The 27,104-nt window shown below is 42.4% G+C and overlaps 1 protein-coding gene across 2 annotated transcripts; it reads right to left on the bottom strand.

Moving 5' to 3' along the window:
* On the bottom strand, positions 1–27,053 carry inppl1a (inositol polyphosphate phosphatase-like 1a). Of its 2 annotated transcripts, XM_035153954.2 has the most exons (28): positions 26,869–27,053; positions 19,483–19,546; positions 18,499–18,646; positions 18,334–18,415; positions 16,194–16,340; positions 15,627–15,717; positions 14,705–14,794; positions 13,925–14,023; positions 11,950–12,100; positions 11,151–11,257; positions 10,535–10,637; positions 10,171–10,367; positions 9,901–10,018; positions 9,384–9,480; positions 8,498–8,636; positions 8,299–8,398; positions 7,733–7,821; positions 7,542–7,623; positions 7,294–7,383; positions 6,255–6,368; positions 6,046–6,048; positions 5,675–5,851; positions 5,413–5,568; positions 5,137–5,221; positions 4,340–4,426; positions 3,464–4,232; positions 2,933–3,066; positions 1–2,509 (listed from the first exon to the last, which is right to left on the bottom strand). In XM_035153954.2, the coding sequence occupies exons 1-28, from the start codon at positions 27,051–27,053 to the stop codon at positions 2,413–2,415; spliced, it is 3,801 nt and encodes a 1,266-aa protein (XP_035009845.1). In that variant the 3' UTR covers positions 1–2,412. The 2 variants fall into 2 exon arrangements, with proteins under 2 accessions (XP_035009845.1, XP_035009846.1); XM_035153955.2 differs by lacking the exon at positions 6,046–6,048.
* Between the last annotated feature and the right edge of the window lie 51 nt (positions 27,054–27,104).

The following is a 27,104-nucleotide window of genomic DNA, read 5'->3' on the forward strand; positions in this document are numbered from 1 at the left end:
TAAGGAAAGATATTAGATTTTAATTGAAAAAAAAAAAATATTACAGGGGTGAACAACTTGCATTAAGTTAACACAACCAACAGAGGAGACTACATATAAACTAATGAACAAGTTTGACATAGAAAACAAGAGCATAATTTTGTTCCACTCATGCACACAAATACAAACACACTCTCTCTCTCTCAATCACACACACACAAACACACACCACTGAGAACACTGAAAGGCCAAAGAGGCTTAAAAAAACCCATTAGATTGAACACGTCTGAATGGATGATCCACATTTTCTGTATTATGGCTGTTAAACAATTAGACGACACACAAGTAGCTGAGTCTAACAACGCACGTTAGCAACATGATTCAATGGGGCGTGTGAATGAAGCTGCAGTTTCATCCTATTTCAGTCCCAATGACGAAACAGCAATTTCACTTACAGTTTAGAGTTCTGCTTTTCCAAGTCGTCTCGTGGCAAACGTTTATACATCATTCTGTAGGTTCAAAAGCAAGTTGTGCACTTAACTGCAGGAGAACAGTTTCATGTGATCCACCTCGATGAAGGAGAAGTGACAGGTGTCAGCAGAAAGTGTGTTAAAACGACAATAAACTGGCTTTTGGGTTTGACGTCTGGTCTAACAGGCAGAAGAGGAGGCCGGATTTAAATTGCAGGGCAAATAAAGGCAGTGGGAATATTAACAGGCTAAGATTTTAACTGCGTAAAAACAACTTATATTAATTAAAAAAAATAAAGAGTAGAACTTCTTGGTTGAGTCTTTTCTCCCCTCCAAGGTTTCCACAGTCAGTATCTACTGATGAGGTTTAGTAGCACCACCTGCTGGGCGATCAGTGAACAAGCCATTTGTGTCCTGTTTTTCCTGTTTATAATGTTTTATGAGAGGTGACATCTTTTTCCATGTGTACAAAATATACAATGACCCTATAACTAAGCCATTATTTAGTCATTTAGGAACCAAATAAAATCTGTAAAGTAGGAAAAATCCTGACACTATATGATGTACTATATGACAGTTTCTCACAGTCAATGATAACATGATGGTTTAGGAAAACTTCAGAAACATAACCATGCATTGATCTGCTCAGTCATGTTAATCAATTCCCCTCACACTGCTCCATTCACTCTATCTCAAATAAAATGAGTGAGAAATGCTAAACCTGGTCACACAAAATTAGTTTTCTTCTGCATATTGAGATTCAAAATCCTCACTAACAATTAAACTGTGAACATTAAGCATTTTGTAATGATAATGAATTTGGTGCAGGGTTTATTACCTCTATTACACATGTGATTCTATCGCTTTTACTACTTAAATGTTTTCGACCAGACCAAGAAACAGCGTGCCCCATGTGCCATTTTCCACTTAAGTTAAAGTATCTGCAAACAAATAAAAATCTGTGAGCGCTCGAAAACAAAACTGAAACCTTAGTGTTGAATGTGCAACTCACACAGCAGGGGGCGGGCGGTGTCGAAACCTGACGGCTAACACAGTCACTTAAACTGTGTGCCCGAGTGCACTTTCTGCTCTGACAGGGCAGGTTTGGTGGATTTGCTCTATTTTCCCTTTATCGTAAAATAAACATAAAAACCTTAAATACATGCAGAGACACTTAGACAATAAATGCCACTGTTTCACTAACAGTGGCCCAGATGTCATCACAAAAGTAGAATATTTGAAAAATTCTCCTCTCCTGTCACAGCTTCCTGTCTGCCTCCATCACAGAAGTGAGGGGGTTCCTCGGCCCAGGCTGTGGGGCGAAATGACTCCTGAGAGAGATTCCCCAAATGTGAGCGTTGCCGGGGACAAACCTGAGACTTGGAGAAAAACAGTGTTGCTAAAAAAAAAGAGTCTGAACTGAGGGGACAAAACACAGGCAGGGTGTTTTTCAAAGCTCAGGTTTCAAATGAACCCCCCCTCTTCTTATTTTGCTTTTAAACTTAAAAGTCTGAAATTTCCCATTTGTGAGAAAACTCTTGCTCCACTCAGGAGAAAGAAAGAAAGACAAGCTTTAAATGTAGCTTAAAGCTGCAGGTCAGAGGTGATGAGGCAACATGGACACATCAGCTGCTCCACGTGCGAGTCGTGTCTCATCATCTCATCCTACGTCTTCTCGCTAAGCTTTAAAGCCGAGGGTTAGGAAGCGAAATGATCATTAAATAAGGCCACCTCCAGGAACACGACGACAACACACATACAGTACATGATGTGAAAAATGGGACGTTGGTTTCAACAAAGTGTTTTTGAAAGTACAAACAGAGTGCAAGTTCTCTCAGAAGGCACAGTCTGGCATCAATTGGCACGTTCCAGCTCAGTTCAGTTCAGCGGTGATTTTTGGCCTTTTGGGACCTGGTGCAGTACCGGGCCGGTTTGGACCAGTCACAGACCAGTGCGGTGCAGTTTATGGCTGTTGCTGCTGTCTGAGGCTTTCCAGCAGGATCCGTTTGTGAGCGAGGTCCTGCACCCCCGCCTCCTCCAGGTCCTCCTCTGTGATGTCACTGGAGTTGTAATAGACGGAACAATAAGTGACAAGGTTTGACACATATGACACTGAGTAGAATAACTGCTACAAGTAAGTCAAAAACGTGTATAAAGTGTTTCCTTCAAGCTGCTTTCAGACATGCACTGAGGTGCAGATATTGTTTCTGACATTTTCCAGAGAGGCTGGAACACAAATGTCCAAGAACACAATGTCAGTTGCTCTGGACATTTTCATCAACTTTTGCTGCCCTCTAGTAAAATGTCCGGAAAATAAGTAAGTGAGTCTGTGTGAGAATACAGCAGGAAGTTAGGTTTCTAACATGTGACGGACGAAAAGTTGGAAGAATACAAATATCTCAGGATGAAAAAGAGGAGTCCTACACGTAGAAGACTTGGAGAGACAAGGTTCGAGAGCTTTACGAGTGTGTGAGTGTATGTACCTGAGGAATTCCAGGTCGTCCCAGCCGTTGTGTAGAAGGCCCTGCTCATACCTCTCCAGTCCCAGTCTTTGCAGCCACTCCCCTACTGAAGAATCCCCGACAGACAAAGACGAACTACTGCTGGCCCAAAGTCCCTGGATGGAAGAGACGTAACGCAGGATCAACCATAAGTTGCAGAAACTGCTGTAGGAACATCTCAGGTAATAACAAGCTGCCACAGAACGTATGCTATCAATCACTGGATAGATGTGAGCCTGGGTTGGGCTCTGTTTTACTTCACCCCCAAGAAGGAAACACTACAACTGTGATTAAAATATAAGAGGAAATAAACAGGTAACAGGAAAAAAACAAACGCACGACCAGTCGACACTTTTCATGTAAAACGACTAAATATCTGGGTCATGTCCAAGTAGAAGAGAGGTGCTGTGTTTGTCAGGAAATAAAATATAAACCTATTAACAATCCAAAAGTGTCCCAGTGTAACCCTCCTCTCTGTCTGACCACTGAGAACAAGCTAAACGAGCCACTCACCTCCTCAGGCATGTCCTCTGCGATGCTCTCTGGGATGGGATTTCTGGGTGGGAAGGTGCGACAGGCGTCCAGAGCCAAACCCATCGGTTGCCCTCTGAGAGGCGGCGCTGACGGAGCCCGTGGAGGCGGTCCAGGAAACTCACTTTCACTCAGAGTCTTTGCCATCTGGAGCACAGAACAGGATTGGTCATCCAACGCCCCTGCTCCACCTCCACCTCCCCCGCCTCCTCCTCCTCCGCCTCCTCCTCTCCTGAAACCCTCCCCCAGACCCAGCGGTGCACCGGGACTTGCTGCCGGGATCCTGACCTCAGCCAGGTCCGGGTAAAGAAGCCGCGGTTTGGGGAAGGCCGCCTCTACAACCATCTCCAGGGCTCCCTTAGGGAGAGGAGGAGGGGGGAAGTCAGGTGGGGGTCGATTCAGCGTGGTTCCAACTGTTCCCCCGACAACTCCACCCTGCGCCCCAGCCACACAAGCGCCTCCATCGTCCTCTGAGGAGCCTTCCTCGCTAATAGCACGGACCGGGTGTCCCGACAGGTGTCTGCGCGGTTGAGGGGGTCCTGAGGCCGGACACAAGGGCTTGGTTCGAGCTCCAGCTGAGGGAAGAGGGGCTTTAGCTGCCAGGGGGTTTGCGGACGTAGGAGAGGGGAGAATTTCGGGTGAGAGAGCAGCTGCAGACTGGTTGGGAACCCCTTCCAGGATGTAGTAGGCGGGATTATTGTAGCTGTTCTTGCTGACGGATGAATCCCCGTCTGATGCATCTTGTTTAGGTCTTTGCAACATAGAAAGCAGCAGAACAGAGAGTTGATTTCATTCCTTTTTATGTGAAGTTGTTTGAAAGACTCAGTGTGAGTGTGGAATACATGAATGTGTCTGTACCTTGCAGCAGTTTCTTCCTTGCTGGTCCTCTCTCCCTCCTCACTGACCTTGCTCAGCTCTCCTAACGGTTTACGAACCAAAGACGGCCTGCGCGGTGGACACAACAGATTATGTCAAAGGAAATACACAATACCAGGAAAACAAAGGTGTGAAAAAAAGGATGAATTTTGTATAATTCAGCCTTTTTTTTTTTTTACGGTGAACCATCCTCATGACAATATAATTATTATTTTCAATCACAACAATATTATGATATTTGTTTGTATAAAACAGTACAGAACTGAACAGAAAGAGAAGAAGTAACATATGAAAAATACAATATATTTTAGAAACAAACTGTGTTGGCTGTGTGTTTTCCTGTTCTTGTCTCTCCTCTAGCTCCACCTTGATTCAACCAATCAGCCATCAATGAGGAGCACCAGGCCAGCGAACTGAGGTTCTTTAAGACCTTGTGTGTCAGGACCAGAAGAGGCCTCCAGTGTGGGGACAAGCTGGTTTTGCTGGGACTCAGCCTGGGATTTTAACATTGTGTTAAATGTTAATGAATCCCATGGTTTGTGCTGGGTTGTACGCCCCATAGGGCCACTCAATTATGGGCCGTAACATAAACTCTAACCTGGCACACATGTTATTTCCATCCTTCCTTGGATTATGGGTATTGCAAATATAATTTAAATATTAAATATAATAATAATAATATTATTATAATAATTTAAGTAAATGCAGAATAATCTCCTCTGAAAGAAACAAGACTCAATCTACATAGAGTGGAAATTAAAAGAGCATCATGTACTGACTTGACATATTCATGTCCCACTCTGGATAACACCGAGCCTTTCCCTTTAGGTCCGCCTGTCTCATCCTTGTCCACACTGATCCACTCTGAAATAGAACAATAATAGTTATTAAATGACTTTACCAAACTGTTTAAAGCAAATAATTGATCTTTAAAAGTCCATTGTTATATCAGCTGCTTCCTGTTTCAAAATGCTGTCTCTACTGTTTAACTCTCCTCCTCAGGTCTACACAGTGCACCAGACTATCACCACACATCTAGATATAAAGTGAATCACCGTAAAGTCTCTCCCTGGTTCCCATTCTTTCAGCGGGGACCCTGACCCTCATGGACCCCCTGATATTTCCCGTTTCCTCGCCGCGGTGGGACAGGTAGGTGTGAAACTGCTGAGCTGTGCTGCCAATCATTGACTTCAGAGCCAACACACACTCTCCTAGCAGGGGGGGAAAACACACACACGTTTGTAGTAGGACTAAAAGAATATAACAGATATAATTTCAAAGAATTGCGTAGCCACACGACAAACACTCTCTTTATACCGTAGGACTCGTATCCATCCAGCGACTTCACCGTTAGCAGCAGATGTTGGTCCTGAAGGTACTCGATCTCTGAGAGGAGAGGTTTGAGCGTCGTCAGCTGCTTGTTGGACCAGCCCACACGCAGGAAGTTGACATTGTCGCTGCTCTGACTGTCGTTCTCGTAGCTCTTCTTAAACTCTACAGAGGAGAAAGAGAGAGAGAGAGAGAGAAGCAGGACGGGAGCAGGGGGCAAAGGGAACAAGGTGGGTAGGAGAGAAGGAAGAAGAGGAGGGAGATGTTTCTCTTGCATTTAATTCAAAAGTACATGCTGGACAGGAAGGTGGGGAAACAGCACAGGTCAAAATGGATTTCTAGTTTAAAGGTATACTGACTGCCTGAGATGAGCAAGGGAGGGTGGAAGATATGAAAAGAAGAAACAGACACAGTTTTATTACACCCACTTACATCCACAGGGTTTCTGTAACATCCACATGGTGTCACAGAAACCCCGTCTGTGCTGTCACTCCTGCTGGATACACACTGTGTCACACTGTGGAAGAAGATGAGTTCACTGCAGAAGGTGCAGACATGTTCATCTCACCTTCCAGACAAGTGGAGTAGAACTCGATGAAGAACTTGGTTCGACTCGCCGTCTTCACTATGGCCTCGATGCTCTCGAACTCGATGTAGGCCTGCTCTGAAGACTTTGGCAGACCTACACAGGAAACAGGTGGAGAGAGAGAGAGAGAGTGTGGAGGAGGAGAAGAATGGAAAGATCTGAGTATGTGGCACAGAATATACAATATAATCATTTCAATATTTATAAAGTGCTTCACAATTGAGACAAAACACACGAGTAAAAACAGATTAAAATAAAATTTAAAACAGAGCAATGAAAGAATTAAAGCACTTAATGTGTGACAGCCTTTGCTCTTCAAAACAAGTAAAAACAGGCATTCACTTTTATAAATCTTGGGGAATACATAAGCTCTGATGCTACGGCAGCACAGAACCAGACTGAGTAACAGGCTGCAGGTTATTATTCCCTCTGCTCATCTTCACTCATTGTTTACTTCTGGTCTGTGTGTAATCACCAGATTACAGCAGCACATTAAGAACCGTCCAGATTTCAGCTGGAACAGAAACAAATCATCACCTGCTTAGAAAATCTGACGTTAGGGCACGTTTGCAGACTGAGAAGGAGCGATTGTCAGGAAGAGATATACAAAGGCAACACAGAAAATGACAATGACACTCAGTAGAGTCAAGGCCCAACGTTCCCTCTAAATTCAATCAACGTGCACCAAATTTCACACACTCATAGATATAAGTTCCCTAAATATGGTCAAGGTCCATGAATATTTTCCTGGGGAAATATGAGGAAAGCTCGAAGACTGTCTTATATAACAATGTTAAGGAAAGTGATAAAAAAAATCCCGGCTCTACACCAAAATTTAATGGGTTCTTCCCTGACCCATCCCACAATCCTCTACCAAGTTTCGTGGGAATCTGTCCAGTAGTTTTTGCATCATCTTAATGCTTAAAACCAAACAAACCAACCAACAAAGAAAACGGACAGAGGTGAAAACATAATGACCCAAAAAGTATTTTCTAAAGAATTTCATTTGAACCACTTGTACCTTTCTTGGAGACAAACTGGGAGGTCACGCCCACTTCAAACGTGGCAAAGACAGGGGAGTGATCACTGGTCACGATATCATCTGTACAGCCTGACAAACAAAAGAGAGTGTACTTTAGTCTTGTTCGTAATCATATATGGAGGGTTACGGTGCTGAGGGGAAATTATCCACTATACCATTTGACCTCTGTGAGAGGGAACTTAAAACAAATGTGTGCAGAGTATTTGCTTTTCTGCTAATGGTCTCACCATAGGAGTTACAGACAATGTGCGTTTCTGGGTACGACTTCCACAGGGTCCTGTCACACCAGGATGGAACATTAGTCCTCATCTACGACAGATAGAAAAAGTAGAGGAGGACACAACAGGATAATCAGGACCACTCCCAGAAAGAGCAAACAAAGTGCACGTGTGATATTGTTTAAGTAACGAACACATACCCCTGTGGCCTTCTGCTTCTGCCAAACATATGTGTCCCGTGAGCCTCGTTCATAACGGTAGGTGGGCGGGAAAGATATCTCTTCCTCCGCTGCGAGCAAGAAGACACACATTCACATGTTAGAACTGTATGTGTATGAGATATTAGTATAATTATTATGGTTACTTTAAGAAATGATGACGATAAGCACAAGTGATAGGTGTCACCATAGTCTTATTTTTTAATTGTAAAAATGTTTTTGTATGGTATGGGTTGTATTGAGGAAAGCAATGGCTGAGAGGCATCTTTCTGTACATTTTCCTAGGGTCTTTTTTGGCCCCTTACAGTGAACTAAGAAAACAAATGGTCCTGGTGAATTATCACAGGGACACAACAACATGGAGAGCAGGTGCTTTTGGGAAGTTTGAGTCATTAATTCTGTGGTTGTGTTTATGAGATCACTGAAGCTCTGCAGAAACCATCTGTTAATGGATTTTTTCCAAGTTATTAATCCTGCTCCGACAGAAATATCATCCTGTGCACAATGAAAGGCGGTACCAGTATTGGCCTATTAAAAAGCCCACTTACCAAAGCGCAGAAACACTTTGTTTTTCTCCCTCTCCAGGTTGAGCTGGTCCACCTTCAGCAGGGGGTCAAACTCCTTCCTGTTGATGTAGTTTAAGATCTCCTGCGCACACAGACACAAAAGAGACGGGGTCATCAATTATAACATAAGGTTTCATCTAAATTTGCTGCAATTCATTTGTGTGTGTGTGTTCTCCTCCACCTGTATATCCATATCCAGCCTGTAGTTGAGGTCTCCCAGCCAGAAGAGGTGTGTGAAGCGCAGTGAGATGTCGAAGGAGCTCAGTTGTTTGTCTCCTAATGACAGCAGCCGTAGTATATCAAGGTAGTTCTGGTTCCTCCTGCGGGGGTCAAAGGTCACATATGTCACAGGTTTTCTGGCACACGAACTGAAGAAAAGAACACTTTAAGCCCAATTCATGCTTCTGCGTCGAATCTACGTGTAACCTACGCAGAACCCTACGCCGTACCCAGACGTGCACCCCCCCCGAAAATGTAACTACGAGTTGAGGCAACGCAGACCGCTAGAGCTGTCATTGGTCATCTTCGTAGCATTGGATTTCCGGATGACAGTATTTCCGGAAACTCCTGTGTCGCCGCACTCTGTTTCATGGTCGTACGGACCATATCCTCAGGCGTCTTTCTTTTCATCATTGCAGTCCTTTACGAAAAATTAAATTGCTCCTCAACATCTATCAGCTCCAACTCCAACATGATAACACTCGCCATTGTTCTGTAGTAAACAGAGACGCCAGAGAATTTCTAAATCAGGGGACCCTAAACCAGAAGAAGCTCAACACAGCAGCAGAGAAACTTTACGGCAACTAGCATTTCAGCAGTGTAATTGCAGAGCTACGCGCACACACCGACGCACAACTGTGAATGCTCATAACGACGTGGCCCCGTGCGTAGGCTACAACTTGGAATGATGGGGTTTAAACGCACAAGACCCTAAAATAAATTAAGCATGAGATGTGAATGAGATATGAAAATTAACTAAAACCCACTGGATGTCCTCACAGGTATATATATATATATACACATACCTATACCTATATGTGTAATGTGTGTTGGACTGTAGTAGTTACCTGGCAATCTTCTCATTCCCTGATGTCAAGTGACAGTTCACAAAACCAAAAGACGTCCCATTGAACATGAAGGAAACACCTACAGCTCCTTTGTTTCCTGTGAAACAATCAAAACAAACAAAACCGTAACTTAACAATATATTCACAATAATTATACAATTATACTTACTAACTAAAATATATTTAATTGACTAGCAGGCATTACTGTTAAAAAATTGGTTTGTGTTGTAAAAATAAAGCATATTGAAATGTTAAGTTAAAGTAAAGTCTATGTGAACTATTTCAAAAGGGGAGGTTATAATTATTATATTTTGGAGTTTCATGGCATATTGATCAATATGGGTGGTTCTCTTTTAACCACAAAAGGACCTGACGAAGATGCAGGCTCTTCTTTGTTTATGTTCTGAATTCAAGTCAAATTTTTCATCAATAGATGCAAAAATAAAAATGTAACATTCTCCTTTGTTTTTTTCAAAAATAAAAAGAATAAAGCAAGTATAATGAGCATTGTAACTACCCAGTGTGTTGGCGATGCCCGTCTTGACACTTGACATTCCCACGTGGCTGATTCGATTTTCATGTTCAGGTTTCACCAACACAGCGATCTTAATGTTCCACAGAGTCTGGACTGCGATCTGCAAACAAGAACAACAGACAGTGAGGAACCATCATCTTCAGTTTGACCATCTCAAGCATATTACCTTCACTTCTTCTTCATGCTCATAGCAGGACATGTTTTTTTTAAGTGTTCTTCTCAAACATGTTTGTTTACACCTGCTTTCCTCACCGATTTATAATCCAGCTCTGTCTGTTCTTTCAACATGGCCCGTAGTGACTCCAACCACTCCCGATCACACACTGAGTTTTCCTGAGTTCCAAACACGTAGAGGTCGTGAGGGATGGTGACCGTCATCTCATCCAGGGTCTTCCCGAGGCCGCGGCACAACACCCAGGAGGCCACAGACTTAGGCGAAGGCACGGAGCCTGAACAAAAAAAGACCAATGTGCTACATTCTCACCTAAAATATGAATGTGCCTTTCTGGAAGATCTTTTTCTCTTTTCAATTCAACACATATGAATGTTTAAGATAAGTCAGAGTGTAGTGCTATTGACATAGGTACATTCATTAATATTATCGTGTGTGTCTAACCCATATTCCAGGTGCCTATGAAGACAGAAATCATGTCTGGTTCGTCCTGGTTGGAATGTTTGTTCTTCATCAGCTGCAGCAGCTGGCAGAATGCCTCCCGCTTCTGAAACACATACACACACACACAAATCAGTGAGTGGAAGCTGCCACAAAGGAGTACCTTGTTTTTGAGCAGCAGCACAAACAATCAGTGTGTGTATATGTGCTTTTTTAACCTTTAATAATTCCTGTGCATAGACAACACCCTTTGGTCATTTCAATCATGTTTTCTTGATTTAAATCTAAAAATCTAAAGAGAAATGGTAACATAGAGAGAAGTCTGTGATATAAAAAGGAACAAACTCATAGAGGCTTGTATGTGGGTCTGTGATATTAAGCTCAGCCCTATAACTGACTTTAGTCTGATTCAGAAAATACAAACATAAGAGACGTATGAGAGTTTTTTTCCTTGTCCATTTGAACATGAATGTGTTTACCATTGCGATGTTTGCTGTTGGTTGTTTGCATGTTTGAAAGGCTGAGTAACTTTGAAAGATTTGTGTTTTTTTGAGTCTCCCAATAGTGTGTGTCTGTGTGTCTGTGTGTGCGTGCGTATGTGTGTAATCTGTGTGCAGACCTTGGCACTAGCAAAGATGAAGTCTTTCCTCTGGCTCTTGTCCTTCTCCTTCTCAAAAACAATGCCCAGTTTATTCTGCACTCGCTGAGACTTGATCAGCTGACGGACTGAGAGAGACAGACAAACAGAAGACAGACGGGAGACAGCATGTTAGAGATGAGAAGTTACAGATAAGAACAATGAAGAAAAGCTAATGGTAGCCCACGGAATAAATTTAAAGATTTAAAGAAGGTTTACATTAAGGGGTGGTAACCAAAAATATTGATAAAAACAGTTCACAATTTTATTCTAATATAAATTGTGACTGAAAATGTGTCTTAATCAGTGTACTTATCCTTGAGTTACAGTCAGAAATGTGAATTGTGAGGTCACCGTGACCTTGACCTTTGACACTTGATCACCAAATTCTAATCTGTTCATCTTTGAGTCCAATTTGAAATTTGTGCCAAATCTGAAAGCGTTCCCTCAAGGCGTTTCTGAGATATTGTGTTTACTGACAGTCAACCGATGCCTCTGGCTATGACTGCTGTCGGCGCAGAGTCATAATAAAACGTCAACTGTCCGTAAAAAGATTAGAGCAGCTATTTCACACAGAAAATGCCATTGATCTGATGAATGTGGCCATTGTTTCAGCTGTCATCTACTTAATAAAGTGATCATAAGATGAGATGAGTCACCATCTGGTTGTTAAAGCACCTTTGTCATACAAAACTTCAGCTCAACAAGTTCCTGGGGGAGAGATTTCAGCAAATACTGGGCTTATTGTGTTAGGACACGTGCGTGCGTGTGTGTTTCTCACTCTTGTCATGTGTGAAGGTTGTCCAGTCCTCTTGGCTGTCCTTCACCTTCTTCATCACCACCAGTCGTCCTCCCTCCACGTCCACGGACAGTGTGTACTTCTGACTCTTTCCAATCTTTGTCAGTTCTGCCAGATAAACGTCCAGCTTGACCTGCAGTGAACCAGAGAAACATTACACAAACAAAACAGGGGCTGCTTAGTGCAATTAATGAGGCTACAGATCACTTTATTACATCTTTACACCACCAGGGGTCTCCAAAGTGAACATCATGGACCCCTTAGCCCACTCTCCCTATATTACTATTATCACATACACAATAAGCTTGTTGCTTCTGATGCATTAAAAAAGTTAAATCTAACTATGCAGTCAGCAAATCAAAGAATTTTGATGATCGCACACAGATAGACACACACACACACACACACACACACACACACACACACACACACACACACACACACACACACACACACACACACACACACACACACACACACACACACACACACACAGTAGCAGTTTAAGAAGGCAGTTCACAATGTTTTATTCAGGGCTCATTTCTAAAATCACAAAATTATTCTGACTGCAACAAAGTGGAGGTTGTTTCTTTAGACTCATAATTTCCCAGAGACAGTGTTTAACCCGAGCACCAAAGTTTTCTCACTTTGACTCATCTCGATGGGGTCTGTTTGTGCGTCAGTGCGTGATTCAGATACCACATTTTAAACCCATCTCTGCATCATGACAACACTCCTGTTCCTGTGCAACAGGAAGCTGTTGCGAGGTTATCACCACAGAGTGCAGACATGGCTGATAACTTATATTTCAAATCATTAACCTTTTCTTCTTGCTCCATCTCACCTGGTAACCAATGTGCTCCGCCCGACACTTATCCTTCTACTGTTTCTTTCTTCTTCCTCTCCGTTTCAATTCACATCATTCGAGTGCTTTCTCCTTTTCCCTTTCAAAGCCTCCTTATGTGCATGAGCCATGCGTTTTTATACAATTTAAATAAAACCACAAACTATAACAACTATAGTTAAATCTAAGATATACTCTTTTGTATTTTGGAATGTGATGACACCAAAAGTGATTAATACCATTCAGTATGTCAACGCCACTGGAAGTATATGACAAACATTCCTTTGGTCTCACATCAGCCCTGCTGAGAAACTTCACAGCCTGTTTTCTACAGTAACTCAGGTTCAGTCTTTCCTGTTTCTGTTCCTGTGAAACGAAACTAGTTTTCCTTGATAGTAACATTAGGGAACATAAAATCCAAAAATGTGTTTCAGCATTTTACATTAGATTTTAGGTTTGAGCCCAGACTATAAAAAACCTCAGACAAAAGGATCCCTTACTGAGATGAATTGCTCTGTGAGGAAAAAAGGAAACATAAAATATTTGACATTTTTATGATGAGGTTCCTTGACCTAAATTGATAATAGAGCAGAGCTTGAATGTCCACTTGGCTCTGTGGCTTTTGAATGTCTTAACAACTAGAGGCATCTGCAGGTTTCAACAAGTCAAATTTAAGACTTTTTAAGACCACTATGAATGATATTGAAGACCTAAGTCAAATAAGATGGATATGAAGGAAAATCTGAGTCCCAGAATCACTTCCCCTTCCCCATAATTGCAGATAAACTGAATTAGCCGAGAAGAGAAATATCCTCGAAACACCACGTTAATTCACAAACTACAGACAGCAAGAGTGTACCGAGATAAGAGTAGTTTTGTTACAGCGTGTTCTTCATTTATCAGCACAAGTAGAATATGGATATAATTAATACCTTCCTAAACATATTTCAGTCTCTGATGAACCAAAGCGTGAAGAATTCTTGCAGTATCATCACTACTGTCCTAATACTGACCTCCACCACCCCCCAGAGAGACTATCACTAGAAATAGGTGTGTTTAAGTGTGTGGGTGATGTGTGTACTTTAATGTACATGTGTGTGTGTGCAAGCATACCTCGAAGGCCTGCACAGGGATAGCTTTGCTGTGACGCATGGACAGAGGCGGAGGGGAGGTTGGAGAAGACAAACTCATGTCCTGGAGAGCTTTCAGAGCCTGAAGGGGAGATATAATGGAACAAATGGGAGAAGGAAGAGAGACATGGACATAAAAAAAGACACAAAGATAAACTGTATTGTTTTCATCTGCAGAGTTGGTGTCAACAAGGAAACGGTTTCCCATTTCCTGTGTGTGATCTAACAGGAGCAGAGAAAAAAAGCCGGTGACGTCGCATGAGTCAAGACACACAACAGTAGCTTGATTGCACCCAGGCATTTCCTGTCCAGGCGGCTGAAGACCTTCCTCAAAGTCCAACAAGAAACAGTTCGACCTATTAACATGTCAGAACTGGTCAAGCTGTACTTGTTATAAATTTGAATTAACTACAAAAGTGTAATTGGTGAAGTTAACTGTGTTAGAAATAAAACAGTTTTAAATCTGTTACACATCCTCCCCTCTGTCATCTTGAGTTTTTGAGGATAAAACAAACACAAACACACACACTTTCACACTCACACACACACACTTTCACACTCACTTACACTCACTTTCACACACTTTCACACACACACGCACGCCTTTGACCACCTCCAACAAACAGCTGTGTCTGTCTACGTGTGTGTGTGTGTGTGTGAGAGAGACAAAGTAGAAAAGGAGACAAACCAAACAAAATGCACATAAAAAGAAAGAGAGATCATGTGTGAGGGTGCAGGCATACACATGACTGGGTGTGTGTACCTTCTTCTCTATAGAGGACAGCAGGTCTTTGAGAATGGCCAGCTTGGTCACAAGGTTCTCCAACTCCTGGTCTCCACCCTGATTCACTGACTGATGGGGGGGAAAAACTAAGCGTTAGAACCCATGTCGGCTGTGTAGTTTGAAAGGAACAAAATGATTTAAGGAGACTGATTTTAGAGAACATGTAGTATTTATGGTGGAGAATCTTGGGAATTAATGATGCATTTCACTCAGGCTAAATGGTTTAGCATGTGAATCTGCACAGCAAACACAGACAGCTCACAATTACACAGCGTCTTACAGGCTGTGTTTAAGGCTCTCTATCCGTGAGTAAATAAATCCTTTTCTAATCAAACATATCATTTCAAAAGTATCAGTGTGGTGTGACTAGTGAATAACAGATGACACTAGAAGACCCTGGAGAAAACTTACATTCAGTCTGAAAGCCTTATTTAATATGGCTGCCTGCTCTGTATACAAGGAGCTTTCCTATTTACCAAGATATATACAAAAGTGTTTACTTCTTACTTAAGGACATTATTTCACATATCCCACTATAATATGGAAAAACGGACTTAGTGACAAACATAACATCGAAAGAGAGCAATACTGGCCGTGATTAGAGGTCAAATTTTACAACTTAAACGGCATATGGTTTAGATGTTGATCACATTTATATTCGTCAGTATGGGTAATGCTCCCAGATTGGTGGTGGGAGGTCTGTGTATAGCAGGAATGCAGAAAAGGGCTTAAAGACTAGCACAGACCTGTTCAGTGACTGTAACAACAGGCAGGTTCCACATCTGTGGCAACTACTTAAACTCAAATTATATGACACAATAGATTTGTATGTTTTATGGTTCATATTCAAGACAGAATGATGGAAACACAAGGGTGCATCCAAAGAGGCAAAGAGTTGTACCTGCTGGATCATCTTGGAGACCATGAAGGCGCTCTGCTGATCGAAGACTTTAGACAGAATCTCCAGACCAGACAAAACCTTATCCACCTCCCTAGTGACGACACAGAAAGAGATTCACAGTTTAGTCGTCTCAAAATGCCTCTCAAAGTCATGTCCTCCTCTTCCTTTAGATCTATGTGCAGGGAAACTGATATTTACTATATTTAAGTGTGCATGTTGAAGTTTAACCAACAACAGGTACCGAATAATCACATGATTCATTTACATTTTGTTCATATATTATTATATCCCCCCAGGAGGTTATGTTTTCATCTTTGTTTATTTTCTAGTTAGCAAGATTTTGCAAAATTACATTTTTGGTTCGGATCCAGGAAATTTATTTCACTATCTTTAACAATGCAAGATGGGTCGCTTTTCAACATTTTCATTGATTTCTCAAAGAATAGTTTGTTGTATGTGAATGTATACGTGTTGGGCCTTGGCGAAGGTGTGCACTCTACTGAGAGCCACTGTAGTTGTCAACATTATGATGAGCAAAAGACATGTGTGCTGTTGTGTCTGTTTTACCCATTAAGGCGTTTGCAGGAGGCCACTAGTGTCTTGTTGAGGTGAGGCAGGGAGCAGGCTCCCTGTTTGACAGCCTCCAGGTCCAGAGCATAGCTGCCCTTCAGGTACTCATGGGAGATGGTGCTCAGGCCATTAGCAGCTGGAGTGCTAAAACAAAATGAGCCAAAGAGCACTTGTAACCATTGTAAAACGCACATGACTACACAACGCACAAAGTGTACAGAATACTGTGCAAGCAAAGGAAAACCGCATCGTTGTGGTTTGACGTTGGGCTGCACATTTTATACAGCCAGGGCCTGTGGTGTCAGTGACATAGGAACTGTAATAATCTTTTACCTTTTAATATTTCTAAGTGCCATCTAAAGCTTTCTAGTGCTCATTGAGTATGTTATGAGGGTTTCTTTTCTTGTTTGGTGGTTTCTTGTCTGTTCTTTCTTACTGTTGTGATATCACTGCCAAGTCACACATTGACCTTCAAAGTTTCAGTTAATATATAAAAAGTACATCCTCCATAATAGAAAATTGTTGTGGATTTCTTAGTTGCCAGAGCTGCGTGTGTGTGTATGTGTGTGAGTGAGTAAGGAGAGTGAGACAGAGATAGAGAGTCTGTGAGCATAAAATCTGTGCAGTCAGGATTTTTACAAACACACACTTCCACTTCCAGTGAGTCTGACTTGTCTGCCCTGCAACAGATAGACACACACACAGAGACACACACACAGAGACACACACACACACACACACACACACACACACACACACACACACACACACACACACACACACACACACACACACACACACACACACACACACACACACACACACACACACACACACACACACACACACACACACACACGTAAAGGAGAGGAAGTTAACCTCTTCAAACTAAATCTTCCACTTTGGCACTGTGGCTTCATGCAAACGAGCAGACTGTTAAAAGTCACAAGTGTAAAAGACAAGTCGATGTCTTGTTCCCTCACTGACTCTGGTAGATTTTGTACTAAATAAATCTTATGTCGTAAGAATAAGATAAGATAATAAGAAAAATGTCAGATTTTACACCTCTCTCCATGACACCTTATCAAAATTATGAATGCAATGAACTTCTGATCTTCAAATACAGCTCACAGAGCAGTCTGACACTGATCTTACCTACAAAAAAACACATGTACATGCACACAAACAACAGTCACCACTTCAATAAGCCTAGCATCATCTGTGAGCAATTTCAACAGGATGTGGCTTTCCTTCTACATTATGTGTAGACAAAAGGGGGCACACAGAGACAACACAGGATATTAAGGTGTGTGTGTGTGTGTGTGTGTGTGTGTGCTGCTAATAAATGTCAGTGTATATTTGGTTTGATATTTATCTGTAACAATGTATGCATGTTATGACAAATACAGAGAAAGCGACTGACACAAAGTGTGTGTTAAGTGTTCATGTCATCAATGAAACCTCTGCTTCTTTTGATCTTATTCTTTGTGTTAGTGAGTGTGTGTGTTTCAAATATGGGTCAACTATCTGTGGGTAGTTTGTGGTTTGACTTTCAGCACTTGTATATGATTGGTGTGAATTAAATCAAACTCCTAAAAATGCCTGGTAAATTGGGTCTGGACATTTTTCCAGAGTTTGCCTATCCCATATTAAGAATGCACAGTGTTACACATGTTCAAAACAACAGGAAAATAATTCAGAGCGGGAGCAGTGCTTAGGTAGAGCACGCCGAAGGCAGGATATGACGTTTGAATTCCGCAGTGGAAATCCCATGTCTTTGTTTACAGCACATCAACACAGTCTGTCTTATCGTCAAAAGCTCTCGAATCTCACTTCTACTTCCAAGTTGACATCTTCGTCGCCACCTCTTTTTCATCCTGAGATATTTGTATTCTTTTAGGGTTTTTTTCAGTTTCATGTCCATTGTTTGTTAGGATTGTCATCATCTCGGCCACTCGCTCGCAGTGAATGTTTCCTGCCAGCCCCATGTTCTACTATGGGGCTGGCAGGAAAAGTTCCAGGAAAATGTGCGGGGCAAAGGATTCGGACATTTGCGTTCTCACATAAAGCCCCTTCAGAAAATGTTCAGGACAATTTCAGGGGTTCAGTGCATGTCTGAAAGCTGGAAACTTTGTACCTGTCTGTAGGTGTGTCTGGTCCAGGAGGAGAGGAGGTGGAGGCAGAGCGAGGGGGAAGGGGTGGCTTCTCATCCTCCCCATCTGCCAATTACAGAAAACCCGAGCGTTAACATGGGAGGAAAAGGAGGCCACTGAGACCATGTGAGTGGGGGCTTTAAAGATACCTGAATAGTCTCTCTCGTCACTGACAGCTGTTTCCTCTCTGTCCACAGGGTACAGCAGGGTGGTGACCAGACCCTGACTTGGCTGCAGGTACAACAACACCAGCTCTGGTAATGTCTTAAATCGCTTAGGCTGCACGCCCTGAGACGTCTGAGAGAGAGAGAGAGAGGGAGAAAGATAAACAGGGAGATAGAGGAAGAGAAGTGTTGCAAGTTATTTTCCTACATAACAATTACATCCAAACTGCTTGACTACGAGTAGTCACTTTATTAAAATCTCTGGTGGCCCCAATTGTTCTACATTGTTGTGATGTGTAAGCAAACACGACCCAACTGTCTAAACATAATTCCAACCAGGAAGAACAGTTTCAGTGAACAGCGCCTGCAAACAAATTCGGCACCAGGAAGCAAAATTAGACGTTTAAACTGTCACAGGATTCTGTAATGGCCACACAGACAGTCTGGAGCAGCATGATGTCGTGTCGTATGTTGTGTGAGTCTGTGTGTGTGTACATGTGAGCCTGTGTGTGCGTGTGTATGTGCGAGTGTGGCTGGAGGTGGTGAGGACTTCACAGCTGTTGAGCACAAGGCACAAAGAGGCTGCTGTTGGTGAGTGTGTGTGTATGTGTGTGTGTGTGTGTGTGTGTGTGTGTGTGTGTGTGTGTGTGTGTGTGTGTGTGTGTGTGTGTGTGTGTGTGTGTGTGTGTGTGTGTGTGTGTGTGTGTGTGTGTGTGTGTGTGTTAGTGAGTGAGTGAGTGAGTGAGAGAGCTCAGCGCCAACAAAAGCATCTCTGCCTGCCAGCTGCTACTGAAGCAAATACAGGTTCTGCTGCACACATGTACACACACACTTTACCTCAGTCGACTGTGTGTGTATAACTGAGTTTGTGTGTGTGTGTGTGTGTGTGTGTGTGTGTGTGTGTGTGTGTGTGTGTGTGTGTGTGTGTATATTTAACTGAGTTTGTGAGTGTGTATGTCTTCTTTGTACCTGTACAGCCAGAAACCCATCTTCGTCTGGGAGGATTCTGTACGTGTGGACGTGCTTCTGAAAACTGCAGAGGAAGAAACAAGGCAAGGGTGGACATCAGGGATGATGGATGGATGGAAAGTAGGAGGAAGTGTAGTGAAAAAGAGGGAGGGAGAAGTGAGAGAGGAAGAAAACACAATATTCAGATTATTGTTCCACACACACACGCACGCGCACGCACGCGCGCACACACACACACACGCACGCACACACATGCTTGACCTCAGTGGATTTGTGTGTGAGTGTGTGTATAAGCATGAGGGGGTTTAGACGCTGCAGACAGCTTCAACCTGTTGCTGTCCGTCACAGTTGTGAGCGGGCTTTATCCTTACAGTAGCATGATACAGTAGAGCACAACAGAGCTGAAACTAGTGTTCAACATTGTTAAGTTACCTTTATTTATCTTATTTATCCATCAAACCCTTTCTTGAATCTCTTCCAGAATTTATAATGTTTCTTTCAGTCGAGAGCTGCCCTTCAAACTTCAGTGTGAATTGTGGTTGAACCACAAGCTTTTTTTTTACTAGCCAATCACAGATCAATGCTCTGACATTGTGATTTGAGATCGCACAGCCGTGACTACATGCCTGCAGCCAACAGCTGGAGAGTAATGATTTCAATGATGTGCACGTCATGCCTGCTCAGTGGACCAGACACAAAATATCCAATTTGCCAAGCAAACGTTGTGGTTGATGTCTGTTGGTGAATGTGTGTGTGTGTGTGTGTGTGTGTGTGTGTGTGTGTGTGTGTGTGTGTGTGTGTGTGTGTGTGTGTGTGTGTGTGTCTGTGTGTGTACACAATATAAATGGGTGGAAGGGTAAATCCATGTCAGCCCTTCATCCTGCCTCGTCCACTCAGCTGTTTTTCCGGTCTTTCCAGGTCAGTATCCTACAGGAACTAAAACATGAACTGGAATAAAATATGAAAGTTATAGTCCTCAAGAACAAATACTGGTACTGTTGCATTACAGTCACCTTTGACCATTGGACTGAATCAACTTCACGAGAAGCTATATTAGTTTGTCTTGAGCACATTTAAATGAGTTGTTTTTATTTGGAGAAGTTACTCACTCCTCTTGGACTGGCACAGTGAATAAACTCAAAACATTTCTGTTTAAAACACTCTTTTAATGTTTAAGTGTTTATGAGTGTTTGACATATTATATTGTGTTCTATTTATGGGTGTAACTTCATTTTATTCCCTATTTCTTTTATGAGCTGATGATCTTTATCTTTATCTTGTTTTGATTTGTCTGCTTAATCTCAATATTTTTCTTTCTGTTTAGCACTTTGTAACTTTAAGAAAGGTGCCACATAGCTAAAGTTTATCATTAGCATTAATATTATTATAAACCAGCACCACAATGGGTGGATCAACATTAATTAATGCATCAACAAGATACAAACTTTAACAATTTAAAACTGTTTCCAGGAAAGTGTTAAAATTGGCTCTCACTGCATTTAACCTTTGTACCACTTCCTCACTGAGGGCAATTATGCATTTACAGCCTGCTTCTTAAAAATTCCAGCTGTAGCGGAGCCGATGCCACAACCTGTTGGATGTCCAGTTTTCAGGTGTTTTCTTAATTTGACATCACCGCTTTGACCTGACCGCACACAGACGATGGAGTTAAACTGTACTTGGCTAAACCACCAGGACACACTGAATACAGGTTTCCAATTTGAGCTGATTTATATCCAGAATATTCACAAGACCGTTGCCAGCATGAGTTCCATACATAATGTATATTGCAGTTGGCCACACTGACAGTATAAACTTGATAAATATTTGTGCCTGGCGTTCATGTCCGTCTATAAACAGCTTCAGTGAGATGAACTGTTCCTTTGTCTATCTGGCCTGTGAAACTATATCCATATTTAATCCTGTCACATTTTAAACACAGTGCATTGTGGGTGCAGTGGCACAGGATCCATACACAGTGGACAGCAGTGTGTTTGTGTGTATCTTTGTCTGTATCGGTGTGTGTGTGTGTGTGTGTGTGTGTGTGTGTGGGGTTGGTCTTCCTGTTGGCAGTTGATGAGATTCTCTGTGGGTCTGGGAAATAAATACTATTGTTTCAGTATCAGCAAAGTTATAACAGGGGAGGGAGCTGGAGAGAGAAAGAGGGGTTTATTATGGGATAGACAGAGACCCAAGGCATACAGAGTGTGTGTGTAATGTCAACAAGGGCCTGTGTTGAGGGTAATGACTGCCCCACTGACTCCCTCTGTCCTGTTAGAGTTCTACCTTCTCATCCAATAATACACACATACTCAATACTGATTTTCCAATCACCAGGTATATTTCCTGCCTCATAGGCCGCCCTGTTGTCAACTTTGTGTACCAGGTCTGTTCAGTCCTACCACTGACAGGAGACAGCCAACATAAATGGCATGGGTAACAATAATATCTCATTGATCCTATTTACAAAAGAAGATGACGTGGCTAAAGAGAAGCTGTTAAAGAGAAATCCCATTTTCAGAGGGATTTCTCTCTTCATGACAGTTAGCATAAGCGTAGTGTAAAGGCTGCACATCTGCATCCAAACATCTTCTCAATCAAGACCCCACACAAATCACAATTCACACAAAAGCGGATAAATGCTGAGCATGGCTAACATGGTAAATAAATGTTTTATGTACATCACTGTACAGTGACATTTGCAGCTTCACACATTCATAAAGTGCTTCTATAAGTAAACATTTTTTTGCTATAGCAGTGATTTTCAGTGGTTTCAAATGCAAATAATTGAGGATGTAACATCGGCAACTATGTGAGGTAAATAAATATCAAACACCCCTCACACACAACTAAACAAACTGATGCGCTATAATTATCGCACTTTTCATTGCAAAACAGTCCCAGTCACTTCCTAAAAAAGGTCAGAGAATTACCATATAATGCTGAACTCTACAGACTAACATTTACAGCTAGAGGAAGTGAAAGGCAAAGGCCTACAAACAAAGTGACCGGGAGTCTGTCCCACTGCTGTTACAGCGTCTTCTATTCTCAGACAGCAGCAGAGTGGAAACACTTCCTAAACACACACTCCAAAGTCCTCAAAAAAGAAGTACAAATGTCTGTGTATGTGAGTCACGAGGACACGCTCAACAAGAAAGAAGCCATGTCTAGTGGCCGTGTTCAGGTCAAAACTGATCATCCAGGTGAGTAGTGGGCAAGGTCCTCAAACAGTGTGTGATGAGCTTCCACAGTGCATTCTTATAAACAGGAGCATTTCAAGGGACTTGGGGGTCCCAGGCAAAACTGACGTTGGACGAACCTACATCAAACCAAACTGACTTCATTGTGCTTCGGTGACAAGCTATTTTTCAAAGAGGTAATGGCCATGGCCAGCAATGAGATGTCTGAGGCTTCAGTATCACACTTCAATTCAACCGAACAGCTAACAGTGCACATGTTAAAAAACCAAGGGGTATTAAAACTTTCTTGTCATGTCCAACTGCAGCTCTGTTACTAGGCGACAGTGATAACAGCAGGACAAGCTAGTGACACCGATCATGGAAATGCTCTGTAGACCAGATCGTCACATTCATTTCGGTCTTCGCGATCTACGCGGACCACAGAGTCTGCCTCCATTGTGACCGCGTAGACAGCGTCCTCCAAAGGAAGCAGCCCCTGAATTGGGACACAGTTAGTGTAGTCTTCAACCAAACCACTAAAATTTCGGACATGAGGCCTCCTTAGGAGGTTTCCAACCATGGAGTCATAGCAGTCTCATGAGCAGAGTGAATCACAGAAAATTGTCGTTGCTTTAAATCTGGTGTTCTTGGGGTTCTTGAGGTTCTTCGAGGCAACAGGAAATTGCCGGCTTTGCCTACTCTGTTGCAACGCACCTGCTTGCAAAGATCATCTGACTGCAGTCAACAGAAAACATAGTGAAGTTATATCTGAATATGTTACATGGTTTGACAATTTGTCTACAACAGTTACAGTGACATTTCAGGTTGAGTTTTTTACTTTGTTTTGTTAGACAGTGGAGTGAGGAAGCTAAATGGCCCAGGAGATAAAGGAGATGTCATTCAACGGTGATGAGGACGTGTTACACACCTCAGCCCTTAGCACCCAGGATGCAGCACCGAGGCTCTGACTAAAGACAGTCTGCCATCCAGCCGTCTGGAACCTTGTCAAGGCTCTGGTGATTCACATTTGACTTCATGGAAATATTTTCGGTTTTGTTTTTAGCCGCGCACTATTAGAAAAAGCCAACAATGGTGACAAATGAATGTGTTGTCTGACCATATTATCTTGTCCTCTATAGCTTCAGGGGTTGTTAGGAGATATTGGCCTCTTGTTCTCAAAGACATACAACAGACAGACACCTTGTTTCTCTTCAAACTGATCAGACCACAGTGGTCCACATGACTAGAGGCAGAGCAGGTTTACACTGTGAACTGTGATAATTTGACTATGTATGATGTGAAAACATTACTTTGTGGAGTGACAGCTGAAGACATCAGTTAAGGTTTGACTTCCCTTTAGTGTGATGAAAATCGATTTAACAACGTGGCGTCCGTCTCGTTCTTGAGAACGTGATACATCAGGAGCACGCGGAGGGGATTTCATTACATCTGACAGAAATGTCCACATGGATTCAAGGATTTATTAATTATTATCATTAAATAAAAAATGGTCATAGTAAAAACATGTATTTTTTCTATGGGTATTAAGTTACAAAAACGTATAATTTGAAAAAGATAAAAACCTGTCTGTCGCACTAAGGGTTTTATTACGCCTTGCAATTTCCCATACGAGGCATCAGGATCATCAGTAGTGTTGAATGACATGAGAACATAATTAATATCCAAATAATCATTGACTTCTGCTTGGACTGTAACTGTGTCATGAGCAGATCCGTCTTGAACAACAGCCTCATAAACATCTGTAATTTCACTCAAACAGAATAATTTAGAATCTGCATGTATACAACTTTAAATATATTTATACACACTTCTATGCGGCCCATTATCTCAATCTAAATTTTCCATTTTAATATTAAAATCCAAACCATTTATTTATTTGTGTATCTCTAAATCTGCAATATCTTTTTAAATACCACCGATAAAAACTCTTAATTCTACCATCATGAGTACTACAGTATAATCAGTGACAGGGAATAAGGGAAATGATGAGTGTAACAGAGGAATAATAAATGTTCAGTTTCAGTTTCCCTATTACAACCATAATCCTGCTCCATGGCTTCCACAATCTAACCATGAATCCAGACATTCAGATTAATAAGAGCACAGTATTCAAGCAGTATTAGTTATTTTGGAATGACAGTAAACAGTAAAGATGCCCATTCTGTTTTATTTTTGACGTGTTATGCCACAGTGAGGAAAAACTTACAAAACACACCAACTATGATCATGAAGCATCATTTCACAGACATGTGTCCCTGAAAAGTTTCATTCATCGTGAAGAAAAAACCTTCTGAGATCAAGCCAAGTCAGTGATGTGAAAGGTGAAAGGGTAAAAGGAAGGGAGAGGTGGAGGCGGGAGCAAATCCGGAAAAGGGATGATGCATGGACGTGTGGAATGTTGCTGGTCAGAGTGCAACGTACTGAGTTAGCAATGCATCCAGCTGTGACTGAAAAGTAATATTTTGTCACTGGTGTTAATCTCTTTGACTGTGTAACTTTAATAGACCAGTAGAATAATGTATGGCAGACCTATTGTACTTTTGGGGTTTTGCACATGACAAGAGAAATGTAGTAAACAGTAATGTTACACGACAATCATTTAATGTACAAAATGTCAAAAAAGGTGAGCGTGTGAGCTGAAAATATCTTGCTTTGTCGAACCAGTAATGTAAAACTAAGGAAGCGCAACATATCAACACAATGGAAGAGTGGAAACAAGTATATATTAACCATATTATGCTTTTAAGTCTGAACTTAAAACCATATTATGCTTTTAAGACTGAACTTATATCGCAATTATCAAAATAGTTTCTCATCAAATAAGCATGCAACGCTGACGTGCACATATTCACTGAGCTCAGCATGGGGTGAACTGTCAGATAGGGGGATGTAGGTCGAGTCAATGTCAGAGCACTGGGTCACATGGCTGCATCGGCCTTTTTATTTGCTGCATCTGTTTAACTGTGTGTGGGAGTAGAATGTGAATCACCGCAATCGTTTGTTTGAGTTTGAACATTCAACATGTGACACTTGGCCTGATACACTCTCTCTCTCTCTCTCTCTCTCTCTCTCTCTCTCTCTCTCTCTCTCTCTCTCTCTCTCTCCTATATATCTTTATATACCTGCACTACAACGTACATTGAAGAGCATTTGATAGAGACTTTTACACAGCTCGGGTTGTCTTCTCACAGACTGTGAGTGGAAATGGTCACATACTTGTCACATAAAATGTTACAAACTTGTCTCGCGACATTCGATCGGCAGTAAGCTGGAATGAGTGATGATTCTGTATTGACAACTGTATTACCTTTGAATATGTTTTAGTGGTTTTCTTTCAACAAGTGGGTTCGTTTTTTTAAACGCATGCCTTTTATATTGTGTTTCATGTGTTTGTGGCTAAACTGTCCTGGAGATGGTTGGCGGCGAAGCGTTTCCTCTCTGCTGTTTAGCAAAGAGGATGCACCCTGTTAACTACACTGGCCTCGCATTCACATTGTTATTTTGAGATGCATGTTGTGTCTGGGAAGATAATACTAAGTCAGCTGCTTCACCCTCTGCACTTTGTTGAAGGAGCCCTTAAATTAAAACCATCAGATGCTTTCTATTTACCTCCACCGCCAGTCACTGTAATGCCACTGCTCGCTACCCGCAGGCTGACTGTAGCAGAGAGCCCTGTAAATAAATAAAAATACAGCCCTGCAGGCGACCACATCAGACTGAGGAGGCAGACAGGGACAGGCCCTGGAGCTCCGAGCCCCGGCAGGAGCTTCTGATCTGGGGCAGTCACACAGTCTCTCTCCCCCCCCCTCTCTCTCTCTCCCCCCCCCTATCTGACTTCCAGGGAAAGTAAACAAATGAGTTGGGCTTGTTTACTCAGGATTCAACTGGTACATGTTGATCTGATCCTGTGAGGCGAGTGTCTTTGTACGACACAGGGAAGCTGTGACAGAATCATGCCCATGCTAGTGGGTGGCGACTTTGGACTCTAGGAACGCGTGTGTGCTCACTGTTAAAACTTTAAAATGCCGTTTTAAAAACTACACGTTGGCAGGGGCAGAACTTTTCCTGGTACACAAAGCAAAATGGGGCCGCGCACACGCACACACACGCACACTCACACTCACACTCACACTCACACACGTTGGAGACCATACAAGCGTGTGTTTTCTGCGTTGGAGTTACTTACAGTACGCACAGAGCGTAAGCCCCGTTGACGCTCTCGCTGTCCCGCACCAGGAAGCTGCCGTCCCTCCCGGCCCGGGCGAGCAGCTCCTCGGCCGCGGCTCGACTCAGGTCCCGGTGATACCACATCGGCGGTGCGGGCCCCAACGGAGACACAACCCCACCACCGCCACCGCCTCCCCCAGCCATGGCCACAGCCCTTCAACCCGGGTTCGACTCAAGCTGTTTCCCGACTTCTCC

This window comes from Hippoglossus stenolepis, chromosome 4 (genome assembly GCF_022539355.2).
Source record: "Hippoglossus stenolepis isolate QCI-W04-F060 chromosome 4, HSTE1.2, whole genome shotgun sequence".
NCBI classification, from domain to species: Eukaryota; Metazoa; Chordata; class Actinopteri; order Pleuronectiformes; family Pleuronectidae; genus Hippoglossus; species Hippoglossus stenolepis.